This window comes from Oryzias melastigma, linkage group LG23 (genome assembly GCF_002922805.2).
Source record: "Oryzias melastigma strain HK-1 linkage group LG23, ASM292280v2, whole genome shotgun sequence".
In the NCBI taxonomy this organism is placed as follows: domain Eukaryota; kingdom Metazoa; phylum Chordata; class Actinopteri; order Beloniformes; family Adrianichthyidae; genus Oryzias; species Oryzias melastigma.
The window spans coordinates 19,018,133-19,037,226 of record NC_050534.1 but is presented as its reverse complement, the minus strand read 5'-3'; the positions used below and the strand labels follow the sequence as shown (position 1 = coordinate 19,037,226).

At 39.2% G+C, this 19,094-nt stretch overlaps 3 protein-coding genes across 7 annotated transcripts in view; 1 reads left to right on the top strand and 2 right to left on the bottom strand.

The window, feature by feature from the left end:
- Positions 1–20: 20 nt before the first annotated feature.
- Positions 21–7,412, top strand: amdhd1 (amidohydrolase domain containing 1). 2 transcript variants are annotated; one of them, XR_002920962.2, is made up of 11 exons: positions 21–269; positions 471–577; positions 2,262–2,326; positions 2,387–2,664; positions 2,727–2,952; positions 3,020–3,144; positions 3,209–3,302; positions 3,379–3,539; positions 4,487–4,560; positions 5,234–5,352; positions 7,177–7,412. XR_002920962.2 is itself a non-coding variant. In XM_024288681.2 (10 exons), the coding sequence occupies exons 1-9, from the start codon at positions 133–135 to the stop codon at positions 5,331–5,333; spliced, it is 1,293 nt and encodes a 430-aa protein (XP_024144449.1). In that variant the 5' UTR covers positions 48–132; the 3' UTR covers positions 5,334–5,352; positions 7,177–7,412. The 2 variants fall into 2 exon arrangements, 1 of the variants encoding a protein (XP_024144449.1); XM_024288681.2 differs by lacking the exon at positions 4,487–4,560 and having other exon boundaries at positions 48–269.
- LOC112156421 (tetraspanin-9) lies at positions 5,673–11,069 on the bottom strand. Its single transcript, XM_024288692.2, has 9 exons — positions 10,666–11,069; positions 9,547–9,583; positions 9,394–9,472; positions 9,120–9,311; positions 8,977–9,051; positions 8,798–8,899; positions 7,214–7,345; positions 7,051–7,134; positions 5,673–5,857 (listed from the first exon to the last, which is right to left on the bottom strand). Exons 3-9 carry the CDS (start codon positions 9,454–9,456, stop codon positions 5,786–5,788), a joined length of 720 nt encoding a protein of 239 aa, XP_024144460.1. The 5' UTR covers positions 9,457–9,472; positions 9,547–9,583; positions 10,666–11,069; the 3' UTR covers positions 5,673–5,785.
- A 930-nt stretch (positions 11,070–11,999) lies between these two features.
- Positions 12,000–19,094, bottom strand: part of LOC112154670 (endosome/lysosome-associated apoptosis and autophagy regulator family member 2) — an 80,509-nt gene continuing 73,414 nt past the window's right edge. For all 4 annotated transcript variants that reach the window (XM_024285799.2, XM_036210353.1, XM_024285814.2 and 1 more), the window contains 14 exons: positions 18,186–18,366; positions 17,890–18,018; positions 17,522–17,612; positions 17,345–17,447; positions 17,097–17,234; positions 16,757–17,029; positions 15,078–15,251; positions 14,802–14,991; positions 14,632–14,728; positions 14,461–14,562; positions 13,338–13,464; positions 13,081–13,259; positions 12,377–12,539; positions 12,000–12,301 (listed from right to left, as the gene is read on the bottom strand). In XM_024285799.2, coding sequence (XP_024141567.1) covers positions 12,233–12,301; positions 12,377–12,539; positions 13,081–13,259; positions 13,338–13,464; positions 14,461–14,562; positions 14,632–14,728; positions 14,802–14,991; positions 15,078–15,251; positions 16,757–17,029; positions 17,097–17,234; positions 17,345–17,447; positions 17,522–17,612; positions 17,890–18,018; positions 18,186–18,366 — 2,016 coding nt within the window. In that variant the 3' untranslated portion in view covers positions 12,000–12,232. The remainder of the gene's footprint in view (positions 12,302–12,376; positions 12,540–13,080; positions 13,260–13,337; positions 13,465–14,460; positions 14,563–14,631; positions 14,729–14,801; positions 14,992–15,077; positions 15,252–16,756; positions 17,030–17,096; positions 17,235–17,344; positions 17,448–17,521; positions 17,613–17,889; positions 18,019–18,185; positions 18,367–19,094) is intronic.

Below are 19,094 nucleotides of genomic sequence, written 5' to 3'. Positions count from 1 at the left end.
AATCTTTGTGTGTGTGTTTGACTTTCTAAAACGAGGCCCGCCTCTCTGTGCACTTTAAACTCCTCTGGACAAACATTGACTTTGTCTCCAAACTCCGGTTGCCCCTAAACTTCCTCCGTTAACCGAGCGAAAATGTCTGGAAATCAGCGTCTGCTGGTGAAAAACGCCAAACAGCTGGTTCTGATCTGCAGCAACGGAGAGAAGTTCCTGAACAAAGACGGGATGAAGAGTCTGAGCGTGATCGAAAACGGCAGCGTTGTGATCGGGAGGCAAGTTTAACTTTGATTTATGGTTAATATTTTACACATTTAATGTTTTATTTTGTTTTTACTAAACATTTAAAGTAAAAATTGATTATTTTCAGTGTTTGATGTAAAAATGTCAAATAAATCTTGAATTGTTGTTTTTGTCGCCCTCCTGTGGTTACTATGGTAACTACATGACTTTCATGGATTGGTTTCTTCCATCAGGGACGGGCTGATTAAATCGGTGGGACCTGCAGAAACCATCAGTGCTCAATACCCAGAGTCCTCCTTTGATCGTGTGATCGACGCCACAGACATGTGCGTCCTGCCAGGTGGGTGTCGTCCGCAAACGCCACTTCCTGCTCAAAGTCGGGACACATTTCAAAGTCTCAGCTCCTCAAACTGGTTAAATTATGCGTGTTTGAGACATTTTTATCGATCAGATCTGGAAACTGTTGCTTTAAAATAAAAGTTGATGCTTTTGTTTCCTCATCAAAACACTCAATTTGAGGAATGCAGTTTTTTTAGCCTTCATTCAAATATAGTTGTGACTATTTGAAGGAATTTGACCTAATTTTAATGTAATAATCATCAAATTTTTGTCCTTTTTTTGTGTAGTTTTACTCACCGTTAAACAACCATGTACTGAATTTGTATTTCTAAATACTTCACCTCCACATTAAGCAGGTAAAACATATTTTCTTTATGGACGACATCATATTTTAGATGGTTTTGATGTTTGAAACGTTAAATCAAAACCACACATTTGCTTTTGAGTCTGTGATTCTAACAAGATTTGGAGCAAAAGTTTAAAGTGTTATAAATATAATCTTAACATTTTAGTCATTACTTTGTTCATGAATGATTTAAATGTTCTAAAAGTTACTGTTTGTGCTTGTACAGAAGAATATTCCATTTAAATACCAACAAATAAAGTTTTTTTGAGAATATTTTTATTTATTTATATATTTATATTTTTGTGCTTTTTTTTTAAAAAAAGATTTTATTAGTTTTTTTATTTTGTGTTTTAATTGGTTTTCTTTTTCACTGTAATTATTCTAAATATTCAATGTTTTTGGGTCCAAAAATACAATACAAATACAATAAATTACAGTGAAAAACAAAAAAATATATTAAAAAGAATAAAATGTCTTGAAATACTCAAAGTCTTGAAGCAAAATAATTATATTAAAAAAAACAAATTTGAAAAAGCAAAATATCTAAAAAAATATAATAAAAACAATATGTTTAAAAAAACAATAAATGTATTTAAAAACAAAGATATATATTGGAAAACCATAAATATCTCTCTCTCTCTCTCTCTCTCTCTCCCTCTCTCTCTCTCTCTCTATATATATATATGTATGTATATGAATTAAAACAAAAAAGTACTATTTTCCAAACAAAAAGTATCTTGATAACAAATTAGAAATGACTAAAAAATGTATATTTTTGATACCAAAAAATCTTTTAACTCACCTAAAAAATGTAATATACTCCAAAAGAAGTAATATAAACATAATATATGAAAAGGTATTTAAAAAAACAAGAATAATTTTGAAAATTAAAATACAATCTAAAAAAAAGTTGGGAGTGAGGGATACAAAGTGCATCACTATGACAACCATGGTTTACTAAAATTGAGAAAATGATGGTATTTTAATTATTTGAGGATTTCTGTGGAATCTTTTAACAGCAACAAACATCTGTGATGAAACTGATTATTAATCTTTACTTGTAGATAAACTGGATTCTCTGAAATGTTTTGGTGCATTTTATTGACGTTCCTGCCGGTCTGCAGCTTCACCTGCAGGAGGCGGAGCCTATTTTACTAATAACTCCAGTTTTAGCTCATTTTTTGCACCATTTATCTTGGACATGAATGTATTTTTTCAAGTAGAATTCTTTAATTCCTAAAATGCTAAACTTTAATTTTTGAATTTCTCTGATGGATCTGAAACCTGGAGAACTTGAAGATTGAATAATCGTTCTGACTAAAGTTTGAAATGTTTCCAGGTCTGGTTGATGCTCACACTCATCCGGTCTGGGCTGGAGACCGCGTGCACGAGTTTTCCATGAAGGTAAGCTTCCAAGCCCCGCCCCCTTCCGTCTTCTGCTCGTGGTGACTCTGCGGCTTGCAGCTGGCGGGAGCCTCCTACATGGACGTGCACCGGGCCGGCGGAGGGATCCACTTCACGGTGGAGCACACCCGCGCCGCCGCCGCCTCGGAGCTGCTGGACGCCCTGACCTGCAGGCTGTGGCGGATGCTGCGCGCCGGAACCACGCTGGTGGAGTGTAAGAGCGGCTACGGGCTGGAGCTGCAGACCGAGGTCAAGATGCTGGAGGTGATAGAGGCGGCCAGACGCTCGCTGCCCGTCAACATCTCCTCCACCTACTGTGGAGCTCACGCCGTGCCCAAGTAAGCCCCGCCCTCTTGAACCACATCCTGTGAAATGTCTGTTTAGCTCCACCTCTTCTCAGAGGCAGGACGGAGGAGGAGGCGACAGCGGACATCCTGCAGGTCCAGCTGCCGCGGCTGAAGGAGTTGATGTCCGCCGGGTCGCTGCAGGTCGACAACATCGACGTGTTCTGTGAGAGGGGCGTGTTCGGGCTGAGCTCCGCCCACCGCATCCTGCAGGCCGGCAGAGACATGGGCCTAAACATCAACTTCCACGGAGACGAGCTTCACCCCATGAACTCTGCTCAGGTGAGCAGCGGGGAAGGGGGCGGGGCATATGAACAGCTGCTTCTATTGACCCGCTGCGCTGTGTCAGATGGGGGCGGAGCTTGGAGCGTTGGCCATCAGCCACTTGGAGGAGGTGACGGATGAAGGCATCGTTGCCATGGCGACAGCAAAGACGGCCGCCATCCTCCTGCCGACGACGGCGTACATCCTCCGGTAGTTAAGCTCCTCTCCCTCCTCTCCAAGTGCATCATGGGATCTTGACCTTTGGCCTCTTCAGGCTGCCGCAGCCTCGAGCCAGAGACATGCTGGACGCCGGCGTGATCGTCGCCCTCGGGAGCGACTTCAACCCAAACGCCTTCTGCTGCTCCATGGTGAGGGCGGAGTCATGATGACCTCCTGCACTGCCCGCCCCCGCCTTCATCCTCCTCTCTTCCTCCTCCTCCTCAGCCCATCGTCATGCACCTGGCCTGCGTCAACATGAGGATGACCATGTCTGAGGCTCTGGCTGCAGCCACCATCAACGCCGCATACGCGCTCGGCCGCCAGCGCACGCACGGCTCGCTGGAGGTCGACAAACACGGAGATCTGCTCATCCTCAACTGCTGCAGGTAAGACGAGCGCCGCCCTCCATGATGGCGTCCAGAGGAAACCAGGACGAATAAAGGTCATGAAATCACTCAGATTTTATACTTGAGGATCTGTTAGACTGAATATTAAATAAAATGTTTTTGGGCCCCTCCCCCTAAAATGATGACATCACTGTGGGAGAGAGCATTATAAAGGTCAATAGAACCAATGGGGGAGGGGCTTGAAAATATTTCAAAAATCCTATAACGAAACATTAGTCTTGTGGATAAGAAAATGAAGTTTTAAAAATATTATGGGATGTCCACTGAACTTACGGCTTGGCAGTCGTATTGTGGCAAAGTGTAAAATTTGATGATTTTTTACATTTTTACACAAATGCCACCTGTTTGATAACAGCAAAAGTTTAGTTGACCTTTGACCTCGAGAAGAAGCCGCCATCTTGAAATTTCAAAGAAATCCCTTTTGGTCACTTCTACAGACTCTTAAGGATTTTGATCTACATAACTTGGAGAAAAATGTTGGAAGTAGAAGTTATAGATTTTGAACGGCGTTAGCGTTGCGAGCTAGCAGAAGTGATGTTCCCCCTTATTTCTCAAATTACTTTAACCAAACTTTTATAAACCTTTAATACGTGAATCATCAGCTCAAGCTGAATGAATCGATCTAATATACAATATGAACATATTAGGAATGTGGACATGGTTGAATATTTAGAACGGCGTTAGCGTAGCAAGCTAGCAAAAGTGGTGTGTGTGTGTTCCTGTTTCTCACATTCTTTTAACCAAAATATTGTAAACCTTTAATATATGAATCATTAGCTCTAGATAAATGAAACAATATATTAACCTGAGGTGGGGACTCGAGTCAAATGACTTGGACTCGAGTCAGACTTGACAGATTTGACGACTTAAGACTTGACTCGGACTTCAGCCCTCTGACCTGGTTGTTCTCGGTTGTTTTCTGATAGAAATCCAGCGAACGTATTCTAGAATTCACGGAGATGCATCTTTCCTCACAAGCTTTCAATCAAGTGTCTAAATGGTTTGTATTTTTTGAGTTTTTATGAACTTCCTTTGGATTTCAGGGACAAAATAGTGCAATAAGTTAATTTTAGAACTACACCTGAACAAAGTGAGACAATAATCTCAGTATAAGTTGGTCCATTTCAGAAAATCTAAAATGTAAATCTACATTTTTATTTCCTAAATAATGTGAAAAAATGTTAATTTAATGTAACATTTATTGAATTTCAGAATAACGTCATAAAAATGAGCCAAAAATTACAGTGAAATTTGAGTTGTTTTTAATTAGTCTTATGGAGGAAAAGGATTTTGACTCATTTTAAGGATAATTTCCGTATTTCTAGATCGTAATTAGACAAAATTCTCCACTGTGCTGATTTAGAGAAAACCTGAGGCTCTGGAGCCACATTTCCACTTTTTTCCCTCCTTTGTGACCCTTTGGTTTTTAACCCTTTAACACCGGAGCTCCAGTGTTTATGTTCTTTGATTTACTGTATTTTTTATTGGTTAACACGGGGCACCATTTGACAACTGTTCAGTTTAGATTGAACCATTTTGAGTCTTTATGAATATATCTATCTAAAATTATGTGATTTGGTTTCATTTTATGCCCAAACTTCTCTAAGGATTATCTGGGATTGTTCTTCCAGATGAATCTAATCTTCTTAAATGTCTCCTGTGTTCGACTGCAGGTGGGAACACCTCATCTACCAGCTGGGGGGGCATCAGGAGCTCATCCGGTACGTCGTCGTCAAAGGAAACGTCGTCCACGACAACACCATGGAGATGTGACTGCAGCAGCTTCTCTCAGGTATCTTCACTTTTAGGAAGCTGAGAGGAAGTGAGAAGAAACTCTGTCCTTTCAAAGTAAAAGCATTACATAGTAAAACGTTCCTGAAGTTTAAGGAATTTCTGATTCTAATTTAGTGTGCTTGACCCAAAAACACTTTGTTTTGGTTTCCTAAAATGAGAATTGATATTTTCTGCATTTCATTCAACTATTTTAGCTTCTTGTTAGCTTAAAGTTTTTAATATATTTAAACTTTTACGCTTGTGATTTTTGCTCAAGCAAAGGATATTCACAAAAACCAGGAATATTTCTGTTTTTATTTATGACAAAATCTTTCAGACTTTAATTTGAGACGTTTATTGAACTTTTATGAATGTTCGATAAGTGTAAAAATACGTATAATTCTATTCACAAACGTAACTGAGAGCATAGATGAAGGTGATGCTGATTTTCTTCAGGCCTCAAACTTCTTTCCTGTCCGGTGGATCTGCTGGTACAGCGTCATGGAGAAGGCCATGCCGAGCAGCTGCAGAAGGAAACCAGAAGCTTTTAACCTTTAATAGTTAACAACTTTAGCTCCAGTGATGATCTTTACATTAACATGGAGAAAAGGAGCTTAAAGCTTTACATTAGACTCACTGGTGCAACATCGAGATGAAAAGTCTCTTTTCTCCGTGTCAGAATCAGCTGACTGATGTTTAAGAGTTCTGGTACGTCAAAGATCGTGTTGTTACATCTCTGGTGTTAAATGTTAACTTACTGTGTTCCTTCTCAATATTTTGACCTTTTTCACAAACAAAATGGTGATATCACGGCCGGTGTGTTTAGTGACTTCTGGTTTACATCGGCAAAGCTGACAACTTTTAAACACAATTTTACCTAAATAACAAAAGGTAACCTTAAACAATTGTAATGGAAAATTTGTACAAAATTTCTTTTCATTTTCTCTCTTCAGACTTATTTTTTAGCTTTAAAAACATCTATATTAATTAAAGATATCTCCTTCACAGATTTAGAATGTAAATAAGGGACGACTGGAAATGAACACTTAAAACTGTCACCACTCTTTATGTTTAGTTGTAGATGAACATTTGTTTAAATACAGACGAAGATGACCTAAAATGTTTCCTGATGATTTTAATGATCTGTAATTCTGTTAAATAGGTCATTTAAAGTAGTTTGGAACTCTTTTCTACCTTATTAGGTTGAAATTGTTACATAAAAAGACTTCATTAAGTTGCTCGTTGATCTGATCTTCGAGATCAGGATCACAAAATCTATTGTCTGTTCAGAGAAATACTTATCACAATCAATAAATAACTCTTTTTAGTGTATTTTAACTTTGACTGGATCTAAAAAAATGGATAGAAAAAAATCTACGAATTAAATTTTCTATAAAAACGTTTTGTTTCTATTTAAGACAAAAATCTGCTTCATTTTTACTTTAAAAATTGAGATCTTCAGTGATTAAAATGACACTTCTGCTCGGATTACCTCACGAAAATGTTTTAAGAAACAGATCATAAGAAAATAAGTGTTCATATCAGTGGAAAGTTGATTTTCTCTGCTTCATATTTTACTAGAACTACATTAATTGTGTAAACGGTTGAAAAGTTAGTCATCGAATGAATGAATGAACAAAAAAAGCTTCAATCAGATGAAGTTACTGTCACTGAATTGATCAAATCTGGTTCCACCTGAATACGAGCCGTTGCTCACCTGGATGACCAGCACACACATGGCGATGGTTCCCAGCAGGTGTTTGTTGTCGTCTAACCACTCCTCCATCTTCTCGTAGCAGCCCTGAAACAGCAACAGCCTCTCTGACGGTTCGGTTCTTTTCAGATTCTACAAGGACGACGGAGGAACCGTGAAGACTGACCCGCTTCCAGAAGACGTTGGAGGCGTTCCTGCCACAGCCGGGGTGGACCTGCTGGCAGCAGGTGTCAGGAACCACGTTCTCCTGCAGGGCGGCGTACCAGTCGTCATGGTTCACCACACCGCAGCACATCCACTGGAGAGAGAAACTCGTTTATGGTTCTGAACCAGGACTCACAATAAAAACATGAGGACAAGTCTGAGTGTGTGTGTGTGTGAGGTATCGGCCAAAAGGGGGCAGCACTGTGGGCTTCATCCAATCAAATACCAAACTTTTCAAAGTAGGAAAAACTTTTGATCGTAAAAGACAAATTTCCTTTAGAGAATACGAGCAGCAGTGGATGCAGTTTACTTTTCCTGATTAAGCTACAAGTAAACAGGAGTTTGAAAATACAAATACAGTAGTTGTGTTGAAATTACTAAAATGATGAGTTAGATTTAATTAAAAAGAGGAAATTATTTGATTTAAAAATTTTTATATCAGCAACAGATCATGTTAACTTAGTATTTTAGGTTAGGGGTTAAATTTTATGGAGTTATTTTTGAGCTTCAATCATGATTTTAAGGTAGAAAGTTTTTTGTTTTTTTAAATTTGAGTCAATCTGATTTTTTTTTTTTAAGAGTGCAGGAATTCAAAACCAGATTAGAACATTAAAAACAAATTTCCAACTTCCTGTTTTGAAGCAGCACATTGACTGAATATAACAAGGATGTCAAACATCACACAGGGGGCCAAAATCCTAAACTTATCTTAAGTCGTGGGCCAAACAGGATAAACATTTCTTAAACACTAAAACTAAATTATTAAAACTGTAATTTTTCAACATAATTATGAATTAGATATATAGCATTACCTGCAAAAATGTTAGTGTGAAAACTGTAAGCTGAATTTAGCTGCTGAAAACACTAAAGCTGATAACTGAAGATGCTGAAGCTAAGATATTAGCTTAATGCCAGATTTCCCAAAAAACATAAAAAAAAAAAAAGAAAAACAGGTTAGCCAAAACAGTTAGCATTTAGCTGAAATACTAGCTAAACTCCAAAACAGCTTAAACAAAATCTTAGTAAATGCTAAAATAGTCTAAAAAGCTAGAACACTAGATCCGGCCCCCGGGCCTCGATTTTGACACATGGTATATGAGAACTGGACCAAACGAGTGTGACATCACCAATCGAAAATCCATCGGGTTTTTGTTCTGGCTCCAACCAGATGAAGTCAATACAGTCGCCATGTTGGAACCGCACGTTGGTAAGCAGTGATTGGTCGACGTTTCTATTGACAACCACTCTCGCCAATAAGGAGTGAGCTTGTTGGAAGGCCACACCCCCTACTACTTGACAGCAAGCTAAAAAAATCTGTCAATTTAAATGTTAGACGTAGTGGCCAGTAGGCTCCACCCACTTTTATTGAGGCATCTGATTGGCTAACTTTAATGAATATCATGAACTATCAAGATAAAAAAATTAGGTTTGTCAAGAAGTCTATGGGATTTTGGCTTCTTTGAGGCAGCAGGTACTTCCTGTTTGGAATCCCAGGGGGGGAGGGGCCACTCAGTCCAGTTCTCATGTACTGAACGGTCCAGATTACCTCTCCCTGAATGGCGTTCCAGGCGTCTTTCAGTCCGGCGTTGTTCTCCGTGGTGTACAGAACCAGCCCTTCTTTTAGGTCCCGCTTGGCGTTATCACTCACCTGAGGGGATGGCAGGTGCATCATGGGATATGTGGTGGTTTTCACATGCACGTGTAAGAAAATACAAAGAGGTGTACCTTATCGGTGTAGACAAAAAAAAGGATGAGGAGGATCAGCTCCGCCAAGAGGATGATCAACAGAACGATGAAGAACTGAAAGGAGGAGATTTTTTCAGAGAAACTGACTGCCTGATGCATTGTGGGTATTGCGGTGCACTCACACTCAGAAGAAGACATTTGTTCTCCTTGATGGCACCCAGGCAACCCAAGAAACCCGTCACCATGACGACCGTGCCCAGGGTGATGATGAGGTTGGCGGCGGAGAGCGAGGGGAAGGAGGGGGACAGAGTGGCGAAGCTGCCCTGCGAGACGGACAACCACACGCCCACCCCCAGGAGCCCGCAGCCCCCCAGCTGGAACACGGGAGAAACAGGAGAGGAGAGTCACTGCTACCGTCAATGAACCGTTTTAAATAAAGATGTGAGGAGTTGGTACCCAGAAAAGCAGGTTGAAGAGGAAGAGCATGTACTTGACGCAGCAGATGCAGCCGCGCGCCATGATGAGAGCAAAACAACTGAAAAGATGACAAACATCTTCATCAACTCGTCATTTCATCTGGTTTTAGAGCAAACATGAGCACAAACTCACCGCTTTGAAAACAGAAACAGCAGCTCAGGTGGTTGATCTGAAACAAATGAGCAGGAAAATATGTTTAAGGACAAAATATAAACTTTGATAATCTAATCCTGGAGGAGCAACTTTTTAAAACATGGATTCTAAAGTTTGAAAGAAGGGTGTTTTGGTAGAAAGAAAAAAAACATGGAAATTGGACAAAAACATGTTTCACTTTGATTAAAAAAAAAGTAATTTTAACAACTTAACTCTACACTACTACTTTTGTTTTTATGATAGCCTAGAAACAATTAAAGGTTTGTTCCTTTGGATTAAAAAAAATCCCCAAACTCTTCTGCATGCAATTATTTAATCTATCTAAGTTTTTGTAAATAATAGTTTTACTTTCTGGATGGAGACATGTTAACATGTAATGTAAATGTTAAAAAACAGATTACAGACCATAAAATTAATATTTTTCTCTCTGACTTGCAGGAAAACCCAAAACAATCCAGAGAAACACTTTTGTTTGTAAATGTTTTTCTTCTTCACTTTAAAGCTTTGTTGTTTTGTAAGTTGTTCAACAACACAATTTCCCCATCATGGAACAAATAAAGTGTTTTTAAAGGTATTATTCTTGTAAAAATACTTTTAAATGTTAAAACTGGTTTACATAATCCTTGTTCTTATTTTAAGGAGAACTTTAACCATATTTTTATACCAATAAACTAAAATTTAAACATTTTTTTTATATTTAATCATTGATTTAGTAAATATCTACTAAAGCTCAAAACTATTTAGTTTTGGTTTAATAACTTAAAAAACATCAAAACAGTTTGTTTTGTCACTTTTTAAATGTGCTAATAAAGTTTAATTTTTTTGGTCGGTTTTGTTAAATCCTTGCCAGAAAATGACGTCATCGATCTGACCTCCCAGAATGCAGCATTAAAAAAAAGTTTGCGCTAAAAAAGAAACACACAAAATAAGTTAACCAAAATGAAGTGGTTTTACAAATTGACGGTTTTTATGTATTTAGGGACGTAAAAAGTTTTTGAAACGAACAAACTGAGCGGCGCTTCGGCGCCTCAGGTCGTGATTTTCTTCCATGCTGTAGAAAAAGTGAGGAGGAGGAGGAAAATGGAGGTTTTTTCCTACCGTTTCCTACGAGCTCGCGCTCATCTTCCCGCTAACGTTTCCGTCGCAGAGACCTTCACGTGCCGCTCTTCCTCTCAGCCGCGAGCGCTGTCGAAATGTTCATGTATGTTGGAAACTGCGAAGCTGCTTTGAAGTTTTTTCGACGGGAGGAGGACGCTTCGCCTTCGGGGGCGGAGCATATAGCTGAGTCAGAAAAGGGGGAGGCGGGAACGAGTAAAAAACAAAAAACTATGCTAATAAAATAAAATTAAAAAGTGAAGTCAGATACTCACATTTAAATAGTTTAGAAAAACAATAAGGAAAGATAAATGTTTTTTTTTTTTTTTTATTCTTGAAGCCCAAACTTTGCTCATCATCCCTCTAGTGGTCAACCGCAGAACTCCAACTGCAAAATATAAAGTCTCCAGCAAAAAAAAAAGAAAAAAAAGAACATGAAATCTTTTAACACTCAAGTAAATGTATACAATAAATTAACTAATTAATCGTAACTGACTCTGACCTCATTCATGAACAATCATTAACATTGTAGAAGCATCTTCTCTCCACTTTTTAAACTCTTATTTTCAAGCTTTTATGGTCTATTTTAGGATTTTGCTGCAACTACATTTAATGTTTTAAATTAATCTATTATTTTAATAGTTTTTTATGTTTCTCTTTTCTTTTAGTTTCTAAATAGTGTCTTGTTCTTACTGTAAATCTTCAGTAATAATGGTATTTATTCTGATTTTACCCAGGAAGTTTAAAAGAACACAGTTATTTTGTTTAGATTATTGAATAGTTTTATTAAAATTTAGAAATGGTAAATTCTTCTATTTACAAAACACAACTGCAGGTTCAATGCAGAAACACACCATGTACGTAGAACTGGTATTTAAAGAGTAGTATTTTTTTATATTAAACATAGTATGTACAATTAAAAAAAAATTAAAATACATTTTTTGTTTGAAAAAGTAAAATTTTTGCTTAAAAGTGTTGTTTTTAAAGTAATATTTTATTTTGTTAGTTTTTTATTTTTAAAAAGGGATATTTAAAAATAGGTTTTTCTGATTAAAAACAAATTTTTTGTAGTAGCATTTTTAAAGTAATATTTAAAAAATTAGCTTTTTATTTTAAAAAGTAATATAAAACAGTATTTTCTTGGTGTTTTTATTTTTAAAAATCATTATTTTTTCAATTTTTTGCAGTTTGACTCACTGGACACAAACTGAACCAAAACATTCATAAAATCTGATTTCATGAAGAAGACTATAGAATGCATGTTTTTGTTTTAACAGTTATTTAGTGTCTGTTTTGTTTTGTTTTGTTTGCTCATTAAAACCTTCAACACCCAAATCCCAAATTGAAACAGGACTTTAATAAAGAATTTTCCTCATTACATTGATATAAATACAGAACTCTGAACAAAATATACAAAAGAAAATTACAAAACATTAAAAGCATTCGTTGTTTTGTTGGGAATCCATAAAATCTTCATTTCTGAGGGTCCAGACTGTCCGACTGAAATCCGCACTTGTCCTCTAAGTAGAAAAGCGATGGAAGGAGCGGCGAGGAGGCGGAGCGTCTGGGTTCATCCCAGGGCCCAGCGGTCGGACTGCGAGTTCAGCTGCACCGACTCGCTGCTCTCTCTGTCCTCATGCTGACACAGAAAGGAAGAACACGTCAAACCTTCATCTGGAGCAGAAATCTGCTCAGAAACGCGACGTCGCAGCACCTTGGTGGCGATGGCTCGCAGTTTCCCCAGCAGGGAGGGTTTCTGGGCGTAGACCACGTCGTCGTCAGGCTCCTCCCCCTCCGTCAGACCACAGCTGTCGGCAGCAGGCAGCTCGCACTCCTTGTTGGCGGACATCACCAGACGAGAGTATTTGTACTCCAACCTGAGCAGAGAGCAGAGGGCGCGGAAGTCATGGTCAATCTGGTAAAAACACGTTTCTTGAAGCACCGTAACAAAGAACCAGAATGAAGTAATGAAATAAAGCATTCAAATTTTTATTTTTATACAACAGTACTATTATATACGCCGGTACTGGTACCAATTTTGCACCAGGTTTTGGTTCCTGTCCCGTGTCAGGAGGTCATTTAAAGGAACCCGAGAACATGAATCAGCATGAAAAGGTTAAAAACAAAACCTTCTTTTTGCAGAGTCATTCTGTCGTTCTCCACACAAACTTCTCACCAAAATGAGACCAAAAACAAGACAGTCAAACATGGAGGGGGCAGTGTGATGGTGTGGAACCATAAAGCTTTTCCTCAAATAAATAAAATGAGTTCAAAACTATTTATGTTTCTCTCGTCAGACTAAAATAATCAGGAAGCAGAGCCGCGTGGTGAAACCACAGCATCATCAGATCCTTCAGCTGCTGACGTCTGGAGCTCTAAATAACACCTGAGCAGGTGTCTCTGCACAGGCCGCCTCACCTCTTGTTTTTCTTCCAGAAATAGAAGGTGAGGGACACGAGCAGCAGGGCCACAAAGGCCCCGCCTCCAAGCCCCATCTTCAGCCACAGAGCGATGACCTCACAGGGGGAGGAGCTTGGGGGAGGCAGCGACACGCCCTTGACGCACAGTTTTGGTTCGTTCCACATGAACAGAGTTTGCTGAGAAGAGATTTTAGAAAAAGCATCAGCACGGAACCACACTCCAGGTTAAAGTGAAGCATTATGGGAAATGGTTACCTGCACGCCCCCCTTGCAGGCCCCCTCTATGCGGTGGTAGTCGTCCGCGGTGCAGCGAGGACAGGCGCTGGCGCTCTCCCACAGGAAGTGGAACGTGCATCCGTCGCAGGTTCCTGCAGGACAAGAGCTGCACAGACGCATTTCCTCATTTCACCGACCTCGCATTTATGAAAATGCCAATCAAACATTCAAGTGGAAAAACATGGCTGGATTAGATTAAAGCTGTAATGATAGGAGATTAAAGATTTTAGAAAATCCTCATCATTCAACCTAAAATTACAAGGATTGTTAAATATTTGAAACTTTGTAAACTGATCAAAAAATATTTTTAAAGAGGAATTAAATTAAAATATATGTTTTTTTTTGCTTAACTTTGTCTTAAAATGTGCAAAAATAAAGTTGGATTTAAAAAAATGTCTTCACTTATAGAAACTACAAAGTAGATTTAATAATAAACTTTATAAAGTCAATTTTTCACATTATTTTGCATTTTAAAGAAAAAAAAGTTAGAGTTAACACACAGGGTCCATTCAAAACATAAAGAAATGTTTAAAAAGTGAAAAAAAAACCATTAAAGTGTCTCCTGTTGGGCAGCAGGAGACACTGTAATTCAAACACAAAAAACATGGAATAATTCTAAAATAATAAAATATATCTTAATTCATTTGCAAAAAATATTAATTTTAAAATGCAAATATAGCTAATACTAAATGAAACAATAAATACAATAAAGGCAAGTTTGAAACATAAATAAATAAAACATCAAAACAGCAACAACTAAATTAAAGCATTTAAGTGATTTTAATAATATGGAATAATAAAAAATAAACAAATAAAGCGTACTAAAGTGGAACATTAATCTAATTAGTTCAGATTATAGAGGTGGGTCTCTTTTTAAAATATCTGCGTTTCCACTGGATTTGGAACGTAACATAAATGGGGGCTTGTCCGGGATGTTGGGTTTAGATCAGGTTGTCATGGAGACATGACTTTAGAAAATCTGTCATGTTTGTTTGTAAAAAGTCAGAGAAATGTTTTGTAGTGTCATTGTCTACATTTGCAGCTGTTGTTTTAAGAAGGGGCGGAGTCAAAACTACCAGGTAAATCAAGCTGTTGGTGTTACCTGGGCACAGAGATTTCTCCTCGCTCTGACTTCTCCGGGTTACAGCGGACGATGATCACCGAGCTCCGCCCCTGATCGCAGGACGCCGTCACCTGTGTGGACCTAAATGAAAGTCAAGCTAAGTTAGGATTGAATAAAATAAAATACGCAAAATTGTTTTGTCGTCTTTACCTGTAGAAGAAATTGATGTCTGGGACGTCCCTGGTGTTTTCTGGAAAGAGACCAGGTTCAGCGCTCACGCCGCTGAGGACCGCCTCCACCGTGGCTCCTGCAACACAAGCGCAACAGAAGCGTTTTAACACCCGAGCGCGGCGGCGAACGCTCCCCAACAACTGTTGTACCCATGAAGGTGTCTGCCAGGCTGACGGACTGCGAGGAAATGACCATCCTGAAGCCCCGCCCATCAGTCGGGATGATGGTTGACTGACAGATGAAGCTGTCCACCGAATTGACGAACTGAGCCACATCGCCGCGCTCCTCTTTGGTGGCGACGTCGGTGACGTTGTCGGTGCAGACGGCCGCTCTTCTTCCCTGAAGACGACGAGTGATAAACCAGAACGTTCTGATAAAAACGTAAAACGAAGAATAATCCCAGGAGGGGTTCATCTCTCCCGTACCTCATGTCCGCACAGGCTCACGTTGAACAGGTGGAGGTATTTGGTGCCTTTGGAGGTGAAGCTCGGGCCGACCGTCAGCGAGACGACGTCGCTCATGGGGCTGAGGTCAAAGGTCAGCGTGCGGTTGTTCTCCGTGAAGGTGAAGGAGCAGTCGCTGTAGCAGCGCGAGTGTTCCTGAAGGGGGAGACATCAACACGCCTCCGTCATAAAGAAACCCTGAAATCTGCAGCATTCTGCACTACAGCATTCATGACATCATGTTTCATTTTCTTTATTACTTTTCTTCTGTACATTTCTTAAATGTCTATCAAAATATTCAGCTCTTTTAGGAGATGGGTGCTCATAAGTTTCAACTACTCATTTACTAAGGTTTTTTTATGCTAATTCGATTTAGCTAACAGTTAAGCAACATGCTAGCTTTTTCCAGCCGATTTCAATCTAATGGAGTTTTTGAGCTATTTTGGCACTTAGCTGTTATTTTAGCATTATGTTAGCTCTTTCTGCTACTTTAGGTTTTACTGATTTTTTAGGTTATTTTGGAGTTAATATTTTAGCTACATACTAGCTTTTTGGGCTAATTAGGGATTTTGATAGTATATTGTCAACATACTCGCTGTTTTGGGTAAATTAAGGAATTTTTCAAGTTTTTTAGGCTCTTTTGAAATTTAGCTAATAATTTAGCAACATGCGAGCTTTTTTGGCTAACTTGACATGTACTAGGATTTTTTTTAGCTATTTTGGCATTTAGCTACTATTTTAGCATTATGCTAATTCTTTCGGTTATTTTGACATTTACTAAGGTATTTCAGGCTATTTAGGACGTTAGCTAATATATTAGCATTATGCTAGTTCATCTGGCTAATTTGGGATATTAGTAAGTTTTTTAGGCAAATTTGGCAATTAGCTAATATTTTAGCTTTATGGTAGCCGTTTTGGCTAAATCAGACATGTTTCTATCTGGAGTTTAGCTAATATTTTAGCTTTATGCTAGCTGCTTTGGCTAAATTAGACATGTTTTTATCTGGAGTTTAGCTAATATTTTAGCTATATGCTAGCTTTTTGGGCTAAATTAGCTATGTTTCTATCTGGAGTTTAGCTAATATTTTAGCTTTATGCTAGCTGTTTTGGCTAAATTAGACATGTTTCCAGTTTAGGCTAATTTGACATTTAGCTGATATTTTAGCAAGCTATTAGCTTCAGCATTTTCAGCTCTCAGCTTTAGCGTGTTTAGCGGCTACATTCAGCTTACAGCATTCACACGTGCATTATTGAAGGTAATGCTACATATCTGGTTTAGGATTGTTTTCAACACACTGCTGTTAAGGTTTATTTAAATCTTTGGCATTTTTAACATCAGCAACAATTTTTGATTTCAGTACGTAGACATAATGAAAAACATGAGACTTCTTGAGATTTCTTGGTTTGATATTAAGCTAAAACTTCATTAAGGTTCACTTCAGAAATTCTTTTCTCTCCATACAACGGACTTTTTAAAAAATGTCACTGATACCAGAATATTTTCATCAAATGCATGTTGCATCAATCATTGGTAGGGCTGTGGATTGTTACTTCGGTGGCGTCTCAATTAGATTTACGAATGCAGGATTATTTTAGTAATCATCTCCACTAAAAGAAGTCGTCCAAAACTTCAACAAACGAGAGAATACAGCGTCCTCTACCTTGTTGCTGACGCTTCCAGGTCCACAGGCGATGCACGCGTCCTCTCCATAGGTGTGTCGGCCAGCCAAGTGTGTGTTTGGGGGGCACTCCTGACATCTGTTGGTGTTTCTGTCTATGTAAAAGCCCGCCGGGCAGGGGACGCAGGAGGAGCCCGCCCGCTGAGAGTTCTGAGGCACCAGAGCGCAGGCCCGACAGGCTGATGCCACCCCGTCTACAACGTTGGTTACACTTACGGAGTAGATTTTGGCCACGTCGCCGACGTAACGGCGAACCTGCAAACATCAACTCGTGAGTTTTTGTTGAAAGTGCATCTGGCTTTCCTGCGGCGCGTTCTCTCACATCCAGGGCGTGGTTTGTCCTCTGAAAGGCCCAGGTGTACGTGACGGAAGCGTTTCGGGTCATGCTGTGGGAGAACACCTGCCTCTCCTTACTGCCCTCCCAGGACTCCACCACCGTGGTGCTCTTGGTGTTCACGTCCTGTGAGAGACGGGAACGTTTAGGCTCAACTGTCACAACCTGGACCTCGGAGAAACGAGCTAAACCTAATTTCTACCTTCAGCTCCAAACCAACACAGTCAAGCACACACCATCATGAAGTAGAGCTCACAGTCAGCAGAGCAGAGCGTTTCAAACACAAAGGTGATTCGGCCGAATTCACCGCCGGTCATCCCCGATAGAGAGGCAGGAACTCTGCAACCACATTCAGAACAAATTACCCACAAATCCTGCTTGTAAAGACGTAAACCTGAACTCCAGGAACTTACTTGAAACCAGGAACATGCAAGCTGAGGATGAGATAGTTGTTGTCTGAGCTGCCGGCTCCACTGCGAATGTGGTCTCCTGCCACCTCCCATCCTGATGAACCACAGACACAAACCCACGAATCATCGATCAGATAAATTCAGTTTGCTGCCGGTTGGTTCGGCTCCGTACATCTTAAGGGAACTGCAGGTGAGTCTTACAGCTAACTAATGATCTAAAGTCTCCGTGGTTCTATTGTCGATTCTCTTATTTTTCTAGGAGTTTGTAAGCTGGTTCATATTTATTGTTATTTTTTTAAAATAAAATGTATCTGAGTGTTGTTTTTTGTTTGTTTTTGAATGGTATCCTTGTGGTTTGCAGTCATGCTCACCGTTCATGTCGTCACATTTGGAGTTCCCAACATTTAAGCAGGAAGTCTTCATATTAGGAGGCAGCACGTTCCACCACTTGTACTCGTACCCGAGCACCGGCTCGGTTCCAGCGGGGCACTCTGCACACGCTGGTGCACAGGGACACACAAAAACTTTATTTAGAAACACAATCATACAAATCTGATCATGTAAGGTTATTAAACTGATATTAATAAATGTTTGTGGAGCAGAAACTCAGAATATTCAGATCTAGAACAGCTGTGATTCCAAACAAAAAATGAATGTGCCGGTTTACCGTAGGTGCCGTCAGAGTGGGTTCCAGGAGGACACGGCGAGCAGGTGGAGTCGTTGCTGTTGTAGTAGCCGGGGTTACATGGAGGACAGGGCTCTCGCTGGCCGGTAGCAGGAAGCTCTGCAGCTCCCGTCACGTTCTCCACACAGATCTTTGGCTCCACCCATCGGTACAAAACTTGTGTCTGTGTCAAGAAAAAAATGTCTGTAACCGTTGGTTTTGAGATTACTCAGTATCCTTTACCCAGTGGTCTTATATTTATGGTTATGCCGTTTTTAGCCAAAGTAATTAAAATAAAAAAAAATGACGTTTTCTAGGATGCACTTCATTAGAAATTCACCTCTGAGTTGTGGGCGGGACTTCTGGCTCAGGGCATCAGAATGGAGCTTGTGGCCCACTCAGTGTTTTTTCTTTGTCACAAATACGATCTTTTTCAAACTGAATTTTTCCATCTGCTCTTAATTTACAACGTTTATAATAAAGAAAATACTCAGAAATGCCATTAAAATTTTGATTTTGGTTATACATGCTCCTTTAACAACAGAAAAATGACACAAGAACATTTTAGCGGGTCTTTTAAAATTCCAGTTTTGTTGGATAACACAAACATTCAGATGGTAGAAAGGGAAAATAATCACATTTTCCCATTGAAACAACTTGTGAAACAAGATTGTTTACCAATAAATCAGACAAAAGGGTCTTAGAAGTCACATTAGTGTTCATTTTCCGAAAAAAAAAATTGATCCAAAATTTTCTACAACAGTTAAGAACATAAGTGTTAAGTTAAGAGATGAAGGCAAAAAAATCAAAAGTTGTGCTTTTGAGCAAAAAAAAGAGTCTTTACGGCTGAAAAATTAGCAAAAAACACAAAATTAAATTGCTATGTACATTATTTTTCATCAAAGATTTTCC